Raw genomic sequence first — 24,488 nt, forward strand, 5'->3', positions numbered from 1 at the left:
TGTGTGATGTTTATAGACAGGTTTGATTGTGTGTGACGTTTATAGACAGGTTTGATTGTGTGTGACGTTTATTATAGACAGGTTTGATTGTGTGTGACGTTTATAGACAGGTTTGATTGTGTGTGACGTTTATAGACAGGTTTGATTGTGTGTGACGTTTATAGACAGGTTTGATTGTGTGTGACGTTTATAGACAGGTTTGATTGTGTGTGACGTTTATAGACAGGTTTGATTGTGTGTGACGTTTATAGACAGGTTTGATTGTGTGTGATGTTTATAGACAGGTTTGATTGTGTGTGACGTTTATAGACAGGTTTGATTGTGTGTGACGTTTTATAGACAGGTTTGATTGTGTGTGACGTTTATAGACAGGTTTGATTGTGTGTGACGTTTATAGACAGGTTTGATTGTGTGTGACGTTTATAGACAGGTTTGATTGTGTGTGACGTTTATAGACAGGTTTGATTGTGTGTGACGTTTATAGACAGGTTTGATTGTGTGTGACGTTTATAGACAGGTTTGATTGTGTGTGACGTTTATAGACAGGTTTGATTGTGTGTGTGATGTTTATAGACAGGTTTTGGTTGTGTGTGACGTTTATAGACAGGTTTGATTGTGTGTGATGTTTATAGACAGGTTTGATTGTGTGTGACGTTTATAGACAGGTTTGATTGTGTGTGACGTTTATAGACAGGTTTGATTGTGTGTGACGTTTATAGACAGGTTTGATTGTGTGTGACGTTTATAGACAGGTTTGATTGTGGTGTGTTTATAGACAGGTTTGTTGTGTGTGATGTTTATAGACAGGTTTGATTGTGTGTGACGTTTATAGACAGGTTTGATTGTGTGTGACGTTTATAGACAGGTTTGATTGTGTGTGATGTTTATAGACAGGTTTGATTGTGTGTGACGTTTATAGACAGGTTTGATTGTGTGTGATGTTTATAGACAGGTTTGATTGTGTGTGATGTTTATAGACAGGTTTGATTGTGTGTGACGTTTATAGACAGGTTTGATTGTGTGTGACGTTTATAGACAGGTTTGATTGTGTGTGACGTTTATAGACAGGTTTGATTGTGTGTGATGTTTATAGACAGGTTTGATTGTGTGTGATGTTTATAGACAGGTTTGATTGTGTGTGACGTTTATAGACAGGTTTGATTGTGTGTGATGTTTATAGACAGGTTTGATTGTGTGTGACGTTTATAGACAGGTTTGATTGTGTGTGATGTTTATAGACAGGTTTGATTGTGTGTGACGTTTATAGACAGGTTTGATTGTGTGTGACGTTTATAGACAGGTTTGATTGTGTGTGACGTTTATAGACAGGTTTGATTGTGTGTGATGTTTATAGACAGGTTTGATTGTGTGTGACGTTTATAGACAGGTTTGATTGTGTGTGACGTTTATAGACAGGTTTGATTGTGTGTGACGTTTATAGACAGGTTTGATTGTGTGTGACGTTTATAGACAGGTTTGATTGTGTGTGACGTTTATAGACAGGTTTGATTGTGTGTGATGTTTATAGACAGGTTTGATTGTGTGTGATGTTTATAGACAGGTTTGATTGTGTGTGACGTTTATAGACAGGTTTGATTGTGTGTGACGTTTATAGACAGGTTTGATTGTGTGTGATGTTTATAGACAGGTTTGATTGTGTGTGATGTTTATAGACAGGTTTGATTGTGTGTGACGTTTATAGACAGGTTTGATTGTGTGTGACGTTTATAGACAGGTTTGATTGTGGGTGACGTTTATAGACAGGTTTGATTGTGTGTGATGTTTATAGACAGGTTTGATTGTGTGTGACGTTTATAGACAGGTTTGATTGTGTGTGACGTTTATAGACAGGTTTGATTGTGTGTGACGTTTATAGACAGGTTTTGATTGTGTGTGTGACGTTTATAGACAGGTTTGATTGTGTGTGACGTTTATAGACAGGTTTGATTGTGTGTGACGTTTATAGACAGGTTTGATTGTGTGTGACGTTTATAGACAGGTTTGATTGTGTGTGACGTTTATAGACAGGTTTGATTGTGTGTGACGTTTATAGACAGGTTTGATTGTGGGTGACGTTTATAGACAGGTTTGATTGTGTGTGACGTTTATAGACAGGTTTGATTGTGTGTGACGTTTATAGACAGGTTTGATTGTGTGTGACGTTTATAGACAGGTTTGATTGTGGGTGATGTTTATAGACAGGTTTGATTGTGTGTGATGTTTATAGACAGGTTTGATTGTGTGTGACGTTTATAGACAGGTTTGATTGTGTGTGATGTTTATAGACAGGTTTGATTGTGTGTGACGTTTATAGACAGGTTTGATTGTGTGTGATGTTTATAGACAGGTTTTATTGTGTGTGACGTTTATAGACAGGTTTGATTGTGTGTGATGTTTATAGACAGGTTTGATTGTGTGTGATGTTTATAGACAGGTTTGATTGTGTGTGACGTTTATAGACAGGTTTGATTGTGTGTGACGTTTATAGACAGGTTTGATTGTGGGTGACGTTTATAGACAGGTTTGATTGTGTGTGACGTTTATAGACAGGTTTGATTGTGTGTGACGTTTATAGACAGGTTTGATTGTGTGTGACGTTTATAGACAGGTTTGATTGTGTGTGATGTTTATAGACAGGTTTGATTGTGTGTGACGTTTATAGACAGGTTTGATTGTGTGTGACGTTTATAGACAGGTTTGATTGTGTGTGACGTTTATAGACAGGTTTGATTGTGTGTGACGTTTATAGACAGGTTTGATTGTGTGTGATGTTTATAGACAGGTTTGATTGTGTGTGACGTTTATAGACAGGTTTGATTGTGTGTGATGTTTATAGACAGGTTTGATTGTGTGTGACGTTTATAGACAGGTTTGATTGTGTGTGACGTTTATAGACAGGTTTGATTGTGTGTGATGTTTATAGACAGGTTTGATTGTGTGTGATGTTTATAGACAGGTTTGATTGTAGACAGACATCAATATTCCATCTGAAATTACTTATGAAAACTTCATTTACACGTAACTCCACAAAAGGCCAGTTCTGTGTATAAAAACATGTGTCTCTAGGTAGTTACGATTGAAAACCTAGTACAAATACTAGAAATTTTGTTTGTTTTCAAATTTGTTACACATCTGCTGTAAGCTTCAAGGACAAAACTTGTAAAATAGAACCTCGATCTCTTTGTTTTGGGCTAATGGATGATTTTAACTCCAGTGAGCTATTAGAATGAAGGTCAATGTTATTTATTCAAACAACTCACTATAGCCTTTCATTCCAGCAAATGACTCTGGGACTCTAGACACAGGTTTAGCCTATATTGTCCATGGTCACTTTGAACATTTACTCCAGCATGTTACACATCAAGTCCATTTATTGGTTATATAAAGTACCAATGCTTATAGCCTAGCTCAGTCAAACGACCTTGAATGACAATCAAGGTCATTCAATTGAACAAAGTTGGGAGTCAGACTTTTTTTTAGGTATTCAGAGGAAACATTTGTACTAGGTTGAAAGATGACATTGACTTTTATAGCATAAACTCACAAACACTGAAACAGACATGTCAATACCAGATACTGTATTGTACCTTTATCAGTTTGTGTTCAGTGAGATTAATAGCATAAAACGAGACACAATGATATGTTTACATTTGTAGTTTATTTACAGGTACTGACAATCAACAGACGTCATGATAAATATATCTACAAAATAAATTTCAAATTAATTGGAAGCACCTTTTTACATTCAATTTGTCAACCATTTGTATATAAAATATCAATACAAAATACTGTACCATTATTAGATACCTTTGAGTATCACAAGCAATCAAACATATATTCCTCATATTGTTTTCCTATCAGTTGCGCCTAGAGCATTGATGAGAGTTGATTTTAATGACCTACCCCAGAGTTAATGTATAATACGACATATCACACACAGTAAACGGCTGTGATCTAGTACAATAATATTGATATCACTAGGTGAGGCCCTGTGTGGGTTGTTATCAATATTTCATTTGAAATAAATTCTAAAAAAAAATTTCTGAAACTCAAAATCAATTTTTAGTTTCAAGGAAGAACTGCATTGAATAATCTAAATGTCAGGTAAGCAGCCCTGGTTTTACATTAGGAATACAATGTACATTATAATAAGGGCCCAATTCACTCATCTGCTATCTGGTGATCATGGTGCATGGCTCAGACAGTACAAGATTTTTCAATGTTTGAACAAGGTTACTTTTTATGATGGTCAATCTCACTTTATTCAACAAACTTCAATTGGTAGCCCCCTTGGCCTCTTTGTTATTGAAAAGAAGATATTTAATGATTAAAGCCTATTTGACCACTGTGACCTTGAATAATGATCAAGGTCATTAATTTTAACAATAATTGGTGTTTAATTGTGTATGTATACATGTGTTTAATAAACACAAAAAATAGTACACGTAGAAAATAGCAAATTTTGCCTTTGGTGCCTGCGCAATCAGTACGTCATTCCATATATGATAGAGTGCCACAGAATTTTTCAGGATGCAATTTATTAATTTTTACATTTTTAACTTTAAAGGCCCACTACCTGTCCGAAGCGGCTTTAATTTTCAAAATGGGAATGTAAAACGAGATCAATAATTTTGAAGAGTCGCAAAAGTTATTAACTTACCGTTTATTCTATATTCATCATCATCTTCTGAAAAAAATAATTAGATTAAATAGAATATAAATTTTCGTAACGCGGGTCATCTTTTTTTTCCCGCCGTCGCCCTAAATACTGCGCGATAGTTGAATATCACTGCGCCAGACGGCAAAACAGCGAAATGAATCTCCACTGTTATTATATATTACGCAGGAAATCTTGCATTTGTTTGGTGTTATTACCTAATCTTAGGCCATCGATGTGTATTTTCTTATGTTATTAATGTTTTTAAGAAACCTTTAAATTTCACTTCGGAAAGGTAGTGGGCCTTTAAGTAAAATTAGAAGATCAAAATTTTCAATAGTGGTAATGGTCTAAAGTAAGTAACTTTTGTAACTGAAGAAAAATACTAAAAAGTCCGCTCCTTTTTTGATAGTGAAAATTTACCATTTGTCAGAGGTGGAGCATCTTTAAAGTAATATCAGGTCTTCTAGTCTTTTCCATTTCGAGTAAAAGTCAAATGTAAAAGTTGGTACCAGACAGCTGGAAGGCCAGACGGACGGACAACACACCAGGTCATAAGCTCATTTGTCGTTTGGAAATATTAAAGTTAATCCCACAAATTATGCTTTCATGGAAGGGGCAGGATTATGTTCAGATACTGCGTGTTAAGAATAAGTAAATCTAAACCCTGACTCAATAACAGATTAACAGACTCTGAAGTGTTTATTGGAGGTTGTTGGTATTGTATCACCAATTCCACTGTCCAAACATGATTACTACAGGTACATAATTTCTGTATGATCACAGTTAGGGCTAGATCAATATATCGATATACCGATACGTATCGATTTTCAGCAGCGTATCAAATATTGATACGCAAACATGCTTTATATATCGCTGTATCGTTTTAACAACTCAACCTACTGTTTTCGTTATAGAAATAGGAAATTCCAAACAAAATTTGTTCTAAAACATCATTCAAGTAAGAGCATTTCAATCAAAAGGAAGTGTTTAAAGCATCTGTGTCACCTAGATGGATTAGAAATGCCTTTTCATAACTAAGAATACGAATTGACAGAGATTTTTCTCAGGGTATAGAATGTTTTATCAAAATTGCCTTTTATTGTCACAATATTCAAAACATAATGATCAACTGAATTTGAAAAAGAGGTCCAGTGTATCGTCAATAGGTATCATGTATTGTTTCAGTGTATTGTCGATATGTATCGTATCGTTTTAGACCTTCCAATACCCAGCCCTAATAACAGTGACATTTACTGAACACATATTCTGTTATAAACCAGTGGTTCTATACTGTAAACCAACCAACGTTTATGAATTTCATAGGTCATTAAATATTGCGAAAATTAATTGTCACTAAAGATTCCAGCAAAAGCACAGTCGAAACAAGGGATGTGAAATCGTGAAATTAAGTCCCCATGAAAAAGCCATAAGAGATGAAAACGTGACATTATGTGGCTGTGGAAGTAAATTGGTTTACAGTTAAGTATTACATATATTGAAAAAATAATATAATTGCTGATATAACTATATCTGAAAATTTCATCACATATCAATACAAATGTGTATACATATTATAACAGTTTAAAATTCCCACTGCTTTATTCACATTTCAATAACAACTCGATATACCACAAGATATACGATGATAGCACTTTGTATGGCCCAGCTAATGGCATGCTGCTTCAGAAAAGCTTTTCATATACTTCTTGTCATGTTATTTCAGCTACAACTTTGGTAAACTTGGCCATACCATGGCTAGTATCGAACTTTGCCAAACTAGCAAACATAGATGTACTACATACAGTTGTAGACGCTAACTTAAAATAGCACACTGTGTTACACACTTAGAATGTGATTGTATCACTTTAATAACTTATTTCTTTACAAGTCTCTAACACACATTAGCACTTAAATGTTAGCTCTTCATCATGAGGATTGAATCAATTTGTACAATTTTATCTCATTTTCATTAAATATGTGGAATGACATTTGTTATGTTGTAAAAGACAGAGTAAGATTCAATGATTTCAATGACTCTTTTCCAAAAAGAACATGTTCTTGAGAAATAAATTCAGAACTCTGTGTTATTGATAACCAAGTCTGAGTGAAATTTAAAGTTGTATGGTCTATAACTTTCGCTCTTTTGGTCATAGTGAAAACTGTTTATGTGTTGTACATATTTTTCTCCGTCTGCCTGAGTTTTAAACTTTCTAATTTTACCATCTTTTATAAAGTTGCAGCACTGGAAGTATCTTTAATTATAAAAGTAAAAAATCTTTTTAATGTGTACACGTGAAAAATAGGCTCGAAAGATGACGAATCATTCCGAATTCTTCCGAACATCGTCGCGACAATCTCGAGGTAAAACGAGAGTTGTGAAACCAAGAGAAAATATCAACAATTTTTCATAAACAAAACATGTGGTCGACCTCATCAGATTCTATCTACAAAGAAAAAAATGCTCGCACATTACAATATTTGATACACACAACATTTTATGGTAATGTGTAAATTGGATGTTTCAAATACTCAATCTGTGGACATATACCAGCGATGATTTGCTCATATAAGCCAGAAGGAAAACGTAAACAAACACACGTGTGCTTACGCTAGTTACCTGGCTCACCACGTGCAGGTCGTGTCGAACGTCAGTCACGTGATAGATTCGGAATCCGACAAAACCCGAAGTCACTGAACATGGCGGTGATTGAAGGCACTTTATTCAAAACCAGGAATATATGATTCCTAGATTTCGGCTCTCTTATAGGCCGACATATGCTTTTGGGGAGCTAAATCATCAAGTTACATGTCAATGTTAAAATATCAAATGTTTAAGTTACATATCGTTACAGTGAAATTAGCAGCAATACAACTTTAAAGAAACTACAAACAAGGTAGTTACAATAAGAACAGAGAGTAATTATAGTTGTTATACATCAATTACTTAATCAAAAATGTCTTTAATTTTACTTCATTGATTGCATCAATTTTTAATCTAATAAAAATACTTGAAAAATGATTGAATTATGGATAAAACGATAAATGAAATATCAAATTAGTACCTTAACAATCTTGTAGATTATCAAATTATATATATACAAAATAAACAGTTCTATAATATATAACCATTTATCTACATCAAATGAATAGTTTAGTGAGGACAGGAATTTAAATATTACATGGTCAAATACATGTAAATCTCAGTTCTTTCTAGAAAATAGGGACACAGGCTAAGGAGAATCCAAATTAAGTATGTAAATCGAGCGACCTCTTTGACTTAGCCTGTGGTCTCTTGCGTTTCACACAAAGACTATCCTGGCCGCGCTGTTCCTCTCCATCAGGTGAGGTCACTAATGGAGAGTTGATCAGATGCATCAGGCTCTTAGCAGACACATTTGGTGAATACTTCCGATTGGACGGTGAGAGTTTTGTCAGGGCAGACCTTGACGGTGTTTGGCTTTTCCTCGGCATGTATGGACTCTTGGAATGATCATTTCGTGTGATACGAGGACTGACGGACATACTGGGACTGACAGCCTGTCTGGTAACGTTAGGACTCTGAGACCTCCCAACACTTACAGATGACGATATATCCTCTACTACATGTGGTCGCCCACTATACACAATGGAGCGCTTCTCTTTCTTAGCAGAGCCAAATACTGGAGACTGAGAACGAGCCGATTTCTCCATCACTTTTGGTTTACGACTGAGGAACACTTGGTCATTAGACAGTGAGAAATAATCATCCGAGTTGACACTTGATTGAGATAAACTACTACCTTGAGACATACAGGTTTCTGTTGAAAAACCTTGACTTGCTGGATTTGAACCAAAAGAGTCGGCTTGTCTGCTTAAAACACGGTTATGCAGACAGTATGAAGTTGACAGATTTTTATTTGTGTCCAACGTATGTAATTGCACTCGCCTCCTTTTACTTGGTGAGAAAACATTGCTGGCTTCAGGAGAAAGTCTTAAACTTCTTTTTCTTGTAATTGGAGAAGATATTTCAGAAAGTACAGATGTTGTATTATCAAATCCCTGTGACAATTCAGAAAATATAGATTCATTATCCGTGTCCATCGCCTCACACTCCTGTGACTTCTGTTTTCCACTGTCTGAGTGGAGTGAGACGCCATTGTCTTCAGTGACTAACTTACTAGGAGAATGACAAGGTCTATTGAGGTTTTCATCAGTAAAAGCAGATCTTGGTGATGATAGTAATCTTTCACACAGAGACCGTTTCTGAGACAGATAATGCCGTGGTGACTTCCCTTGTGTCTGATCTGATGTTGGCGACTTAGTCTGGTTAAAAGTTCGACTAGATAGTCTAGGTGACTGGCGCAGATTTTGCCATTCTGAACTCCTCTGTGGTGACTGCATGGTTTTACAAGTCTTTGGTGATTGGAAGAGATTCTGGAGTTTCTGTTTGCGAGGTCGTTTGTCTGAGGAGCTTGGTGTTGTAACATCACCTGCTTGTTTCCTTGGTGACGGTGTCTTTTCCTCAGAAGATTTTGTGAGATATTTTTTGTTCTGTTGTCGAGGTGTCGACTGAGCAGTAGGATCTTTTATACATATTCCACCTACAGAACCATTAGTCTCTAGCCAGGAGAGATTAATCACACTGTCTGTCGTATCTTTAGCTAAATGTTCATCCTTTTCATGGATCTGCCTCTCAGCACTATCAAACTTGGACAAATTCAGACATTTTGATGAGGAAATATTGGTTGAAATAGACTTCAATGAAGAGTTTTTGTTTTCAGGGCTTTTAAATAAAAACATTTTTGCCCTTGAGGATCTCTTGTTTGGTGTACCAGTGCTTTTTGACCTCGTGTTTTGGCTTGGCGACTCCGCAACCAAACTGGTTTCCTTCACAGGAGTTTGTGATAAGGAACCTCCCGATGGTTCATGAACTACAGGTCCTCCTTCTCCAAACAAAACTTTTGGACGACCAAGACCAAACCCTGGTGACTTTGATCGTGTGTTCATACACGGAGATTCCAACAAACTCTTACTAATGACATGTTTCTTTGGGGTTCCATCCAAACGTGCAGGTGATTTTGATCTTGTATGCATACTTGGGGATTCCACCAGGTGTTTGGCTGGTGTGACGACCATTTTGTTGGGAGTTGATTTTGGAGGTGTGGGACTGCCCATCAGCTGGGAGAAGATCAGTGAAGAGTTTTTGTCTGGAGATTTAAACTCCGCTGATAAATCATGTAGGGAGGCTCCCAAGCTTAGTCTATTTACTGGTGGCCTGCCCTCTAAACGGTCTGTCAGCTGGAAATACTTCACCAAGTTACGAGATCTTTTTGTGGGTCCAGCTGAGTAAAAGGATCGCCGAAGCATTGCCATGGCTCTCTTCCTCTGGGACGGACTGTCTCTTTGTTGAAAACCTAGAAAAATCAAACGAGTAAATTATTCTAAATTAAATGATGTTTTAATTTTCCAACATTATTATTAAATTAAAACCACCTTGTGCTTCTAAGATGTAGTTTAAAATAATAAAGCTGTTCAAGTAGCAGAGTAAATGTCCATTAATGTCCAAACAATGACCTTTGATTTTGGCCTGTCTTTAAAGGAATCATGGTACTTACTGGCCTTGACCGGCGATTCCTCCACCACCTGGACACTAGTGACACTTCTAGAGCGATGTCTCTCCTTCTCTATACGAGAAAACACGGCCTGGCATTTCTGTTTGTGTGCTGGCGTTTCACTCACTTTCTTATTACGGAAAGTTGGCGACTTGAAAGGTGACTTCAATGCTGGAAAGTAAAAGAAATATCTAATTTGATTAAGGATCCTTAACTTTAAATAGTGTTACAGACAGATATTTTCATATAGATCCAAACACTGTCATTTTATTTATCCATGCAGGCCTAAGACTGTTTTTGTGAAATGAATATAGGGTAGCCTTACATTTAGTTCCACCCTAAATGGACTGTAGGAACTTTTGTTACAATGCTTTGAGATGTAAACAAACCTTTTGGACTTTTAAGATTAGGAAGGCGCTTGGAATGGTGTTGTCTGGATCCAATATTTTCCATCACAGCAACTGACTGACGACGTTCCAACTTAGTTTTCTTGCTTTCAAACAGATTACGGCAAACCTTTTCTCCACCTTCAAAGACAAAAACATGGATCATTACATAAGTAACGATACACTTTTTATTGTAACATTTGTAGACCCCTGGCTCATAACAAAGGACAAACAACACAGATTTAACACAGGGTAAAGATATATCAAAATTCATTTATGATTTACCAAACATTTATCCTTTATAATGATGCAGGGTTACATTACAATTGGTGTGATCTCTGACAACAAATTTTGACATTTAAATTAAGAATGTCAGTAAAACACAATTACCACCTTAAACAAGACGCCCACCAAAGAATGATCTATGTCTGACAATGGAAGGATCAATCTTTTCTCTACTTTTTTTTTTTAACTTTTTCAAACATACTACACATAAAATTTGAGACAAATTGCTTCAGTACTTTCTGAGAAATAGCAGTAACAAACTTCAACTATCAAAATCCGATCGGTCCAAAACGCAATTTGCACAACTAAGGCCCTAGGGTAACCTACATATGAAATTTGAGACAGATACCTTCAGTACTTTCTGAGAAATAGTGATAACAAACTTTAACTATCAAAATCCAAGATGGCTGCCCGGTGGCCATCTTGTTGACCGATCAGTCCCAAAACGCAATATCCACAACTAGGGCCCTAGGGAAACCTACATATGAAATTTGAGACAGATCCCTTCAGTGCTTTCTGAGAAATAACAATAACAAACTTTAACTATCAAAATCCAAGATGGCTGCCTGGCCGCCATTTTGTTGACCGATCGGTCAAAAAATGCAATATGCACAACTAGGGCCCTAGGGGAACCTACATATGAATTTGAGAAAGATCCCTTCAGTTCTTTGTGATAAATAGCAATAACAAACTTTAACTATTAAAATCCAAGATGGCTGCCGATTGGTCCGTAAATGGAATATGCACATCTAGGGCCCTAGGGGAACCTACATATGAAATTTGAGAAAGATCCCTTCAGTGCTTTCTGAGAAATAGCGAAAACAAACTTTAACTATCAAAATCTAAGATGGCTGTCTGGCGGCAATATGCACAACTAGGGCCCTAGGGGAACCTACATATGAAATTTGAGACAGATCCCTTCAGCACTTTCTGAGAAATAGCGATAACAAGAATTGTTAACGGACGGACGGATGTAAGGAAGGACGACGGACCACGGACAAAAAGCGATTTGAATAGCCCACCATCTGATGATGGTGGGCTAAAAATGATCACTGCTTTATATGAGGGTGATGTGAACAGTAAAACAACTTACTGCCAGGATCTTTGGTCTTTTTCTTTGAGTTGTGAGATTTCTTATGGCTTTGTCTGTCCTGTAAAACAAAATTCTGACGGTTTTTATTTGTCATATTTTGATAAAACATGTCTGAAAATGATTTAAATAGCCTTTAATGCCTATATCATAGTACCTACTTCAACTCAATCTAGAGTTCTAGTTAAAATGGGACAAGGGAAATTGGATTTTATAACAAGAGCTGTTGGAGAACAGCAAAGCTCGCCTAGAAGTTGATGTTGAAGTATTTACTATTTAAACATGGAAATATGACAAATTAACAGACTCAAAAACCCCCTAAAGGGCCCCAAATTGGTTGTATTATCACCTTCAGCATCCATACACATTAGGAAAAAAAAATCATAAACATTTACGATGACTTATGCTTAAACAATTGGCAAAATAGAAACTTGCTAAAAAAACTTTAACATGGAAATATGACAAATTAACAGACTCAAAAACCCCCTAAAGGGCCCCAAATTGGTTGTATTATCACCTTCAGCATCCATACACATTAGGAAAAAAAAATCATAAACATTTATGATGACTTAAGCTTAAACAATTGACGAAACAGAAACTTGCTCAAAAACTTTAACGTGAAATGGGACGCCAATGCTGACGCCGACGCCGGAGTGACAACATTAGCTCCCCCTATTCTTCGAATAGGAGAGTTAAAAATGAACTAGGCTTTTTACCCGAAAGTATGACCAAAGAGACTTTAGAAGCAATAATTATAACTGATACTTTGAAACATTCCTTAGAGATCAATAAGATCTTAATGTAAATGTATTTAAGCCTTAAAGAGACTCTAAAATACCTTTTTCTCCCTTTTCTTTTCCACTTTTTTAACCATGATCTGTCGTTTTGGTCCAACTTCTGCGAGACTTGGATGGTGAACCAGAGTGTGTCGCCTACAATAAGATATAAGTTACTTCAATATAATTTTTTTTATATATCTTACATCAAACACTCTTAGATATAAATCATTCCTTGGGTATAATACGAATCATTCAAAGAGGCAATCAAATTTCAGGACAATTGCATTGCTGGATTTTTCATACGATAAAGAATACAATAAAAAAACCTTTGTTGAAGACTCGTCAAATCAGAGTGTTTCTCTCAATACAACAAAATTGATACAAATTTATTTAAATTTTACAACATGATAGATATTATGACTTAGGTCATCATGGCAATAGTCTATCTTAAAAAACATGTATCAATATCTTTTTTATCAGTTTTCCATTTTAAAAAAAGCAGCAAGATCTTAGTGTTAATTAAACTTTCAGGATAATGGTAGTTTGATGAGAAATATACATGATTATTTGTTTACTGATATTTCTATAAAACCATTACCTGGCGTTACGTTTAGGTCGATTGAGAAGAACATCTGATTGGTTGGAGGGAGGTTGTGATATTGATGTGTCAGTCAATCCCGACATATTAGATCCAGGATTGTCAGATTTCAGTAAGGACTGACTAAAGACGGACTGATCTGCACTGTTGTTGGGGGACAAGATGGCCTCCAACTCACTTGGGAGGGGCTGCATCAGATCATCATAAATCCTGCCCAGGGTGTGTGGTAGGGTATGTACATACCTGATAGACAACAAAACATAGGTATAGTATTATCATAATCAAAGTACTGAAAGTACTGAAGGACGCTGTCATAAGATTCATCAAAAGGGTGCTGTCACATAAAGTTCCCCCATTCTCCACAGAGCCTAATTTGACAAGAGTGGCCTCCCCTGAATTATGATGTGACATTGTTTTATGGGTAAATAAAGTTTATTTCGCAGAAATAGATATATTGTTATATCAATGGAAACAATATCATATATATCAGAAAAATACAACAAAAACAGAAGTGGACCTAAAATGGATCAATGCTGAACTCCCAAGAACAAGGTAGAAAATTTGAAACCGTCAGATTTTTTTTTTTTTTTTTTTTACATAATTATAGTATTTTTTTTTTTTTACATAATTATAATATTTTCACTTCCGAATCCGAATTAAACTACATATTGAAGTCCATTCCAGGCGAATCGGACCAGTAGTTATATATAAGCAGTTCAATTTTGAACAATGAAAGGCTGTGGCGGCCATCTGGGATACTGGTATGAAAAAATGAAAATGGTAGACACTTCTGCATGTTACCAGAAATGGCCTCGCAAAATTTCATGGTGATCCAACTTTTCGAGAAAATGGTCGGACAAAGTTGTGGCGGAAAAAGAAGAACCAGAAAAAGAAGAAGAAGAATAAGAAACGGAGCAATCACAATAAGTTCCCCACTCTGGGGGAACTTAAAAATGGACAAAAAATAAGAGTAAGCTGAAATAATGGTTTATATCATTATAAAGATGACCTCTATGCATATATCTATAATGCGGTAAGTTATACAACATTTTGTTCTTTTCTTACAATTTCGAATTTCAGAATTGGTATTCTATAAATCCATCAAAATTACACTGAAAATACCAAAATTTCCAGACAAGTTATCCAAGTGCATCTATACATACCCAAATAAGAAATTATGACTTATTTTTTTTGTTATCTGGGTAATAAAAGGTGAAATTACAACAGAACACTCACATTTCCAGTATAGTAGTGGACATAAACTCCGACAATGCTGTTGGATCTGTGACGAACCCTAGGGTCCTTAATAGGTTTACTACCTGTGAGGAAAGTGAAGATGTATCTTACAGGAATGGTAACATAGCAGACATGGTTATATACAAGAGTATACTACTGTACTTCTAATATGCCTTACATTTTTTTAAATGCTAAATATATATCATTTATGGCCTTACTGAGACAGGACTAATGCCTCATAGTATTGTTGTGGGGCAGAATAGTGCATGACCCAAAGGAGAGTGCATTATCTCAACATGTTACAATACTATGAGGTAATAGTTCCCTTTCAGCTAGCTCATAACAGATTTATATAATTAATATATCACCTATACTTTTGTATAACGCTCGCCTTTTTGATTTTTTTTTACATTAGAAAAGAAATATTTTATGGGACACTATACAACAATACCTTAATTTCTACCATGTTATCACATAATAGCCTCATTTCAACTGTCTGTCAAAAGAAAATCAACATGTTTTCTTTCCCTGTATATCACAGCCTGCCAACCATTTTGACGTCTTAGTCCAATGCATTGTTAAATTCATGTAATAGTGATATCACAATAGACAATTCACTTTCATTCTTATATCACTTTAGTGTCACCTGGGAACGTGGGCACTAGTGTCCCATAATTACCACAAGGGTAGCCAATCAGAAGTCAGTAATCTGTCATGTGATGTACTAGTTTGTATTACCTGATCTACCCTATCATCTGTCTCAGACATGTCGGACGTGTCTCCAGCTGACAGTACGGACTCACACTCCACTATAGCCAATCAGAAGTCGGTATTTTGTCATGTGATGTACTAGTTTGTATTACCTGATCTACCCTATCATTTGTCTCCGACATGTCGGACGTGTCTCCAGCTGACAGTACAGACTCACACTCCACTATAGCCGATCAGAAGTCAGTATTCTGTCATGTGATGGGTACTAGTTTGTATTACCTGATCTACCCTATCGTCTGCCTCTGACATGTCAGGCGTTTCTCCAGCTGATAGTACGGACTCACTCTCAAGTCGCAGTAAAACTTGTAACTGGTACCTATAACATTAAAAAAATATCATAAAAATAATTTTACTTTAACTTTTTGTCACAGTCATAATTATGTGCATATTCAACAGACAATGAGGAAGAAGTCGATATGCCTTCATATTTTAAGATTATAGTTGATACACTATACCTGATTCCTGAATGTTGCTATATTTACAGGCAAGTTATGTATCAACAGGTTGGAGTATACAACAGGTTGGAGTACACAACTCTGTATCCAATTTTATAACTTTTCAATTCTATTCCAGTCATCTTTAAATTCATATTCAACAGACATTGAAAGCAATAGAAATGTTTTTAATATATAAATGCCCCCCCCCTACTCCATTCCTATAGCAATAAGAACCTACTCTCTGATTTTCTGCTGCTTCTCCTCGTCAGTGCTGCTGTTCACATACTTCTCCCTCAGACCACTCAGGGGTAAAACTATAACCTGCTCCAACATCTTGATACATTGTTCCTGTAGATAAAACATAACATAATACAAACCACTCAGTGGTAAAACTATAACCTGCTCTAACATCTTCATACATTGTTCCTGTAAATAAAACCTAACACAATACAGACCACTCAGTGGTAAAACTATAACCTGCTCCAACATCTTCATACATTGTTCCTGTAAATAAAACCTAACACAATACAGACCACTCAGTGGTAAAACTATAACCTGCTCCAACATCTTCATATATTGTTCCTGTAAAATAAAGGTACCTGTGGTTTAGATGAGCACCTCTCCTTGGTGTTATTAAGTGTAAGAGAATATAAAGGTACCTGTGGTTTAGATGAGCACCTCTCCTTGGTGTTATTAAGTGTAAGAGAAAATAAAGGTACCTGTGGTTTAGATGAGCACCTCTCCTTGGTGTTATTAAGTGTAAGAGAAAATAAAGGTACCTGTGGTTTAGATGAGCACCTCTCCTTGGTGTTATTAAGTGTAAGAGAATATAAAGGTACCTGTGGTTTAGATGAGCACCTCTCCTTGGTCTTATTAAGTGTAAGAGAAAATAAAGGTACCTGTGGTTTAGATGAGCACCTCTCCTTGGTCTTATTAAGTGTAAGAGAAAATAGAGGTACCTGTGGTTTAGATGAACACCTCTCCTTGGTGTTATTAAGTGTAAGAGAATATAAAGGTACCTGTGGTTTAGATGAGCACCTCTCCTTGGTGTTATTAAGTGTAAGAGAAAACAAAGGTACCTGTGGTTTAGATGAGCACCTCTCCTTGGTCTTATTAAGTGTAAGAGAAAATAGAGGTACCTGTGGTTTAGATGAGCACCTCTCCTTGGTGTTATTAAGTGTAAGAGAATATAGAGGTACCTGTGGTTTAGATGAGCACCTCTCCTTGGTGTTATTAAGTGTAAGAGAAAATAAAGGTACCTGTGGTTTAGACGAGCACCTCTCCTTGGTCTTATTAAGTGTAAGAGAATATAGAGGTACCTGTGGTTTAGATGAGCACCTCTCCTTGGTCTTATTAAGTGTAAGAGAATATAGAGGTACCTGTGGTTTAGATGAGCACCTCTCCTTGGTGTTATTAAGTGTAAGAGAATATAAAGGTACCTGTGGTTTAGATGAGCACCTCTCCTTGGTGTTATTAAGTGTAAGAGAATATAGGTACCTGTGGTTTAGATGAGCACCTCTCCTTGGTGTTATTAAGTGTAAGAGAATATAAAGGTACCTGTGGTTTAGATGAGCACCTCTCCTTGGTGTTATTAAGTGTAAGAGAAAATAAAGGTACCTGTGGTTTAGATGAGCACCTCTCCTTGGTGTTATTAAGTGTAAGAGAAAATAAAGGTACCTGTGGTTTAGATGAGCACCTCTCCTTGGTGTTATTAAGTGTAAGAGAATATAAAGGTACCTGTGGTTTAGATGAGCACCTCTCCTTGGTGTTATTAAGTGTAAGAGAATATAAAGGTACCTGTGGTTTAGATGAGCACCTCTCCTTGGTCTTATTAAGTGTAAGAGAATATAAAGGTACCTGTGGTTTAGATGAGCACCTCTCCTTGGTGTAATGTAAGGCCACAGTGATGATCGTCTGACAACACACAGACAGACTCGGTGTCCCGTTACACACAGCTCCGCTATACACGTCCTGTAGGTACGTCATCAGTTCACCCTCATCAGCAAAATCTGTACATATCACATTTATAGAGAATACAGAAAACAAAAGTCGGAGGGAGTGACCCAGCCAGTAGATGGGTAATTTGTAATACTTAACAAAAAACCACAATTAATATATATCTTTATAATTATCAGTCAGATGAAAGAAGGATGTTTCCTCTTCTTTTCTCTTCTTTATTACCTTTGATAACATGGGGATTTTAAAAATAGATATATTTATACAATTGTCATGCAATATTGATAAAGATCTATTCAGTACTTTCTAGGGCCCATCAAGTGTCTACATACAAAATCTCAGACAGATTGCTTCAGTGCTCTGTGAGACAAACTACAACTATCAAAAATCCAAGATGGCTGCCAAGGTAACTTCTATAATGCTTACCTAAGGAAAACTTTTACATCAAGAGTTTCTTTAAAACAAAGAATATTGATAGAACTGAACACTGGAGTAAATTGCACACTGGATACTTTTTTTTTTAAATCTGGCTAAAATATGAACTGATTTAGCTATGTTACCCATGGTCAGTCCCAAAAAAACACACTAAAAACATTCTAAATAATATACACATGAAATGAAAATGTTCAAACTTGGTCAAACACATAGCTATTCAAATGTGCATGCATAGATAAAATTAATAGAAAAACTGATTAAGTAACAATTCTGATATTGAAAAGTTGAAATTAAAGAGTACCCTGTGATTTTATGTACAGGTAAAAAAAACAATGTCGTACACATCAGAAGGGTTACCTGCTTTACTAAGTAAGTGGTCAGTGTTGGGTTTGTCTTTGGATCGACTGTCCAATGAGACACTGTCGTCCTTCCCTTTCTGATTGACTGCCTGTCGACTTCTCGTAACCATCATTTCCCCCCGAGATGCCAGTGACCCTTGACCTTTTTTGCCCTCCTCTTGTGCTGTACTTGTCTTTTCTTTGGTTAAATCCTGGCTGCATAAGCCTATATATAATCATGTTTACTGCATTATAAGTTTAATAAAGATTATCAAACAATATTATTGTGATTGTGCCATCAATTACTTCCAACTTTATTTTCTTTTTATTTATGAATGGAAGAAAAAACTTTGCACTCTTGTATGCAATTTTCTAGAGGTTTGTGGGTTGACTCTTTCAGCAGATAGAAGATTTTATATCTATATTTTTACGAAAGAAATAAGAGTGTATCTGTTAAAATTTCCTTGTTATACATTACAGTAAATTTACACATGACTAAGTAATTTTTTTTCATTAGAATTAAAGTAAATAACAAATCTCTGATATGGCCAATCACAATGCAGTATACTATAAACAATTCATTGTATTTATTTTACATTGATAACCAAGTGATTCAACTTCTACAAATCACTTTGGTCTGGCTGTAAAGAGACTTGGAGCAGGAAGAAACCAGAGTGTCCAGAGAAAACTCTCATGATCAGGCAAACGACCACGACCTTTTTATATCCATGCGGAGAAAATTAAACCATACTGGGTAGTGAAAGGTTTGTTTCCAGACCACCCATAATCAAATATACTAAGATCAGGCGTGAACAGATGTGGAAGTCACTTATCAACAATTTCGTCCCTTATAACCATAACCTACCTGGCTGGCTGTTGCTGTGTGTATGTGGAGGCTGGTTTTCATATCTGTACAGTCTTTGAAGTTCTCCTAATGTTCTCTTCTCCTCTTGATTTAGAAAATCCATCTGAGAAATCCTAATTTAAGAGATATTTAAGCAATGTTAAGATGTACACTAAATATGTTCTACCAAAAAAATACATTCTCCACTAGATCAGAATGGTTTCCAACTAATTTTATTTCTTTCTGTGTAGTTTCAGAAAGAAATAAAATTCATATATATATAAAAAAAAATCTTTTTCAGTCACCTGATCATAAGGCATGGTGATCCATTACAGTGGGCTTTTATCTGCAATGTACATTGTGCATCAAGTTTTCCTTAGGAAAGCAAAGAGCTTGAGCTAGTTATTAAAATACAGGTACATTTTGGAGTCAAATTATCAAAATTAACAAAATGTCTACTTAATTCAATGTTATACATTTGAATACCTTTGATTAAGTTTGTCGAGCAATCGACCAAAGGACTGGTGACATCCCGGGAGATATGCCTTCTCCACCACCTTAGGATCAAAGCAGGCTCTGGCTTGGTCTGGCTCTGGTCCTGAAAAATGTTACACTGTGTAACTGCTTCCATGTTAATTTATCAATAATAGAAGAATAATTCTGGAAATTTCAAAACAAAGCACTGATAGTTGATTCCTTAAATGATCATATTGATGACTGACAGCTAGTTCAGCAAAGTTTTTCCAAATGTGACAAATTGATCACAGAAAAGCTTCAACCTCCAAGTCAACTGCTATTTTTTTTATCAGTTTAATGTCCAGGGTAATTCATGAAAGTGCCAAGGTTTATTGGTGAAGGAAAGCCAGAGTACCTGGAGAACAACCACCAACTAACAACCAGTAGATGGCTACTGTCAAGCATGAGATTCAAACTTGGCAAGTTGCAACCCAGAGGTAAAGGGAGGGGGGCTTGTGGTAACATATTTTAACTTATTGACAACTTTATCAACTATAAAGTATATTCAGATGATAATTCATATTAACCAGAACAAGACACACAAACTTACTACATGTGGATATTTTCTGTTTGTCTGTTAGCCGGGTTATCAGTTCTGGCCAGGATGGCCCTCCTTCTCTGTGAAGATCCCTGACATGAGAGTCTATATCCCTGTCCTGATACAGAGTCTTCTCCAGGGCTAGAGTACGCCCAACACTAAGTAGTGATAGGGAAGCAGACACAGTCGTCAAGGGCTTCAGTATCACCAACGATGCATGACCTTTTGCCTCTAAAATCTGTAATGACAGAAATGTCAACAATCTAAGTTCCCCATTTGAAATAATTCTTAGGGGGACCAATTTCAGAACTTAAACAAAAGCTACAAACTTATACAAAGAAACTAGATGTTATTTGTATTTTTTGCTTGTATTTCATATTAAAGAGGTCAATGTAAGGTAAGTCAATTTGAGGTCTATGAAAGGGGGAGGCATGCTTTGTGACTAGCTTAAAAGTGTGCTTATTGAGTCAAAGATTGTCTCCTAATACTTACCAGACAACTTTTCTGTAAATGAAGATGAGACAGCAACTGTTCAAACTGAATGGATCTATGTTTGTCAGACCTTACAGCAGTACACACACACTGTTCTAGTCCAGTCCAGTCCAGCTGTGTCCACGTCTGAGTTACAAACATGGCACACACTCGCAGGCATTCAATCCCACCGTTGGTTAACAAAGATTTCCTGACAATGTCAGTCTCCACGGAGAGTACAGTGTCTCCTCCCACATCCATCTCCCTGATGTTTGTACCCACCGGTGTTTGTATGTCTGTTCCATGGAGCTTGTCAGTCCTGTAGCATTTAATAAAATAAATCATATAATAACTACAAGCGATTATCTAGGATCACAGTTGCCGAGACTAATTCCAGAAAGTGTCATTACCAATTCTGAAATTATCTACACATGTTCTTAACTCAAAAGTGGGCTGTTATGCCTGCAATATAAACAATATAAATCAATACAGTATTTGTTAAGTGCTATATTTAATGTTTTGTGACTTATTTAAGCTTGAAAATAAATGTCATCATATTAATTTGATTAAAATGAAGTGTTTCAGATTGGTTTCAAAATCTTTAGGACATTTGGAAAGAGTACTAGCAAAATGGCATAAATTTAGTCAAATTTGGATCACGGAAATGTAGCATAAGAATTATAAAGCTGTTGAAGGAGTCAAACTTTAATTTTAAGACTACAAATTACATAATCAAAAGGCATAATGATATAGGATAATTATATACCGATACCTTTCATTCTTGTGCATGGGGACAACTTCCAAATCACAAAAGCTTTTTCCTGGAACAAAACAAATAATAAACATGTGACTGATCAGAAATGGATTGATTCTACTCATGCTGAAAATGACAGTACTGTTATGATAAAGAAAACATGAGAATATTATCTACAATGAAAGCGGTAAAGACACCTTAGTATCAAAAAAGAAATGGCCTTTTTAATAAAAGTGGTCTTGATTATTTACACACATGAACAGGTACACGTAGATAATCTGAACACTTATGTGCTCTATCCGAATAATCCAGATTGAGAATTTTCCAGACTTTTCCATTTACTTAGCCCATATCTAATCAAATCCGTTCCCCAATATTTCTGTTTGCATTGTGATTTTTACAGACTATCAACATCTGATTATATCTTGTTTTAACTGCAGCTATAAAACTGTGTTGAAATTGTCCATTTCAAGTCTAATGAAAGTGCTCTTATTATGCAGGTGGTCATAATACAGAGGTGAATGTTAAGACAGGTGTTACTGTGTATTATTATTTATTTTATTCAGCCATACCAACCTGTGTGTGTTATTATTTATTTTATTCAGCCATACCAACCTGTGTGTGTTAGCAGTGAGATGCTAGATTTGGAGTCTTCCCCTCCAGTGCTAGACCTTCGAGATCGACTGTTTTGACAGTAGCTTAAGAGATTAGAAACAATTGGAATAAAAGGAAGCACTGGACGTAATACACTTGACTTTCTAACATCTGTTTTGTTGGAGTTTGGAACTTTTCCAGATGTGGTCACACAGTTCTCCTGTTTTGATGCAAGTTCCTGGTGATTTCGACCAATTTTTGAATGCTCAAATTCTTCAAAGGGAAAAACACTGGCAATGTTGGAGACATATTTCTCACACAATTGGACTAAAATTTCTGCTGGTATCAAATGGCCTCCAATCTTGTTAAGAGTTTTCTCAAAAAGTTTAATGCTCTCAGGATCAACACCAGGTCTTGTCTGTTTAAAGAAAAAATAAGTATTATCATTTTGATATATACAGCAATATGTCTGTGGTGGTTTATTTGTATCTTTATAAATGATAATCTATACAACAACAGCACCTATTAACACCAATAACCCATATAATTATGTTATTTCTAATAGGACGATAATTACATAAAATTATAACCATATATGGCGTAACATTGAATGTGTCAGATAAGAAGCTGAACAAGACTCAACTGAATGCTTGTGGTTTGAAAGTTTAAATGATTGTAATTATAAAATAGTCCTTGTCCAGTTTTTTCATCTTTTCGCCATTTTGCATTTGTTAGGTTACCTAAGCATCACTGCATGTGACCAAATGAATATGATTAAATTTAATATTGTTTCACAATTATCACTAGAACCCCTTATCATGATATCCTAGTATCAATTTAACTCAACTCACCAGAATTCCAAAGCAATCGATCCAGAAGAGCTGAAGCTGATACAAGCCATGGAATTCTCTGTGGAGACTCTGAGGCATGAACAAATCTAAACAAATATCAGCATCAATAACTCTCTTCCCTGCAAATTTCCGCAGAGATGAAGGGTTTTCAGGAAATCTTGAAAATACAAAAACCAGGTTATTGTTTTGAGATACCACATTTTCACGGTTTACCATAGAATTTCTTCTAAATTTGACAGGTGATGTTATATCAGGTTTCTCCCATTGAAAGTCGTAAATGATTTCCATTAATGCTTTGCGTAGACAATCACTGGCAACATGTGTCTTTTCCGGGTTCCTTTCTGAAAAACTTTCTTCAAACTTCCTCTCGAGATCATTCTCAAATTCTTCAAAATACCTCAATTTGAAATCTCGTAAAATGTGTCCACCTACTCTACTGTAATGATGACTTGAATTGAAAAACTTAAATCCCCATTTCAGGGAGCTTTGTTTACTTTTGGATTTCGAGGACTTGTTTGATAGAAATCCATCACTTTCGGATGCAAAATAAACTAACAACCGAAGAGCAGATAAACAAATTGTGTTTACATATTTCTGTGAGCTACCAGGATCATTTGGATATGAATCGTAGTTGTTTTTGTTAACATCTACTAGAAACACGAGCTGGGTTTGTTTTACCACATCAGACATTGTTCATGAATCTTAAGTCATGCATAGTCAGTTGTATGCCTCTTCACTATCTTTTCCATAAGTCTTTGGCCGCCATATTTTTAAAGACTTTACCCACAGTGCAACGCAAGGAGATTGTAAATTTAGAATAAAAGAGATTGAATTACGGAATGGAGACAAGACGGCTGCAACAACTCGTGCCTATTTAATTACATATTTACATATAGGCCTTTTTATGTTTATTTCATATTGGGAAGGAAATACAATTAAACCAGAGAGTAAAATAAATTTAAATGAAAGGAACATATTATATGTATTCCATTTTATAAGCAAATATTCAGTAGGGTAATGACAATCCAATGTAATAAAATGGTCATCCTCGATGATACTCCAGGGGTTCCGATCACTTAGGATCTCATTGGGGACAACAGAAAAGTTAATTTAGTCATTTGATGCACATCAAAAGAGCCTTATAACGATACACTGTGGTTGACTGTACGTGTGGCTTTGATGTTGGGCGTCGTTCTATCAGCCTTCAAAGCGGGAACATTTCTCTGACCGGTGATTTGTACAGATATTTTCCTCTGAGCTGTCTTCAGTTTTACTATGAGATATTTCAGGGATGTGGAGATCGCAAGTGATCGGAACCCCTGGAGTATCGAGGATGTAAAATGGTATGAGCCAGGAAA

The 24,488-nt window shown here is 35.9% G+C and overlaps 2 protein-coding genes across 2 annotated transcripts in view; one reads left to right on the plus strand and one right to left on the minus strand.

Moving 5' to 3' along the window:
- LOC138334025 (ras GTPase-activating protein 1-like) overlaps positions 1–6,477 on the plus strand; it is a 35,293-nt gene extending 28,816 nt beyond the window's left edge. The window contains exon 8 of the mRNA XM_069282743.1: positions 6,384–6,477. Coding sequence (XP_069138844.1) covers positions 6,384–6,477 — 94 coding nt within the window. The remainder of the gene's footprint in view (positions 1–6,383) is intronic.
- On the minus strand, positions 3,556–23,903 carry LOC138332876 (treslin-like). Its single transcript, XM_069280871.1, has 18 exons — positions 23,131–23,903; positions 22,301–22,697; positions 21,704–21,752; positions 20,953–21,250; positions 20,473–20,698; positions 19,893–20,004; positions 19,428–19,540; positions 18,582–18,788; positions 17,691–17,842; positions 16,072–16,181; positions 15,616–15,712; positions 14,626–14,708; positions 13,390–13,632; positions 12,851–12,944; positions 12,016–12,073; positions 10,641–10,778; positions 10,255–10,422; positions 3,556–10,053 (listed from the first exon to the last, which is right to left on the minus strand). The coding sequence occupies exons 1-18, from the start codon at positions 23,818–23,820 to the stop codon at positions 7,907–7,909; spliced, it is 5,382 nt and encodes a 1,793-aa protein (XP_069136972.1). The 5' UTR covers positions 23,821–23,903; the 3' UTR covers positions 3,556–7,906.
- Between the last annotated feature and the right edge of the window lie 585 nt (positions 23,904–24,488).

This window comes from Argopecten irradians, chromosome 10, assembly GCF_041381155.1.
Source record: "Argopecten irradians isolate NY chromosome 10, Ai_NY, whole genome shotgun sequence".
Classification (NCBI taxonomy): domain Eukaryota; kingdom Metazoa; phylum Mollusca; class Bivalvia; order Pectinida; family Pectinidae; genus Argopecten; species Argopecten irradians.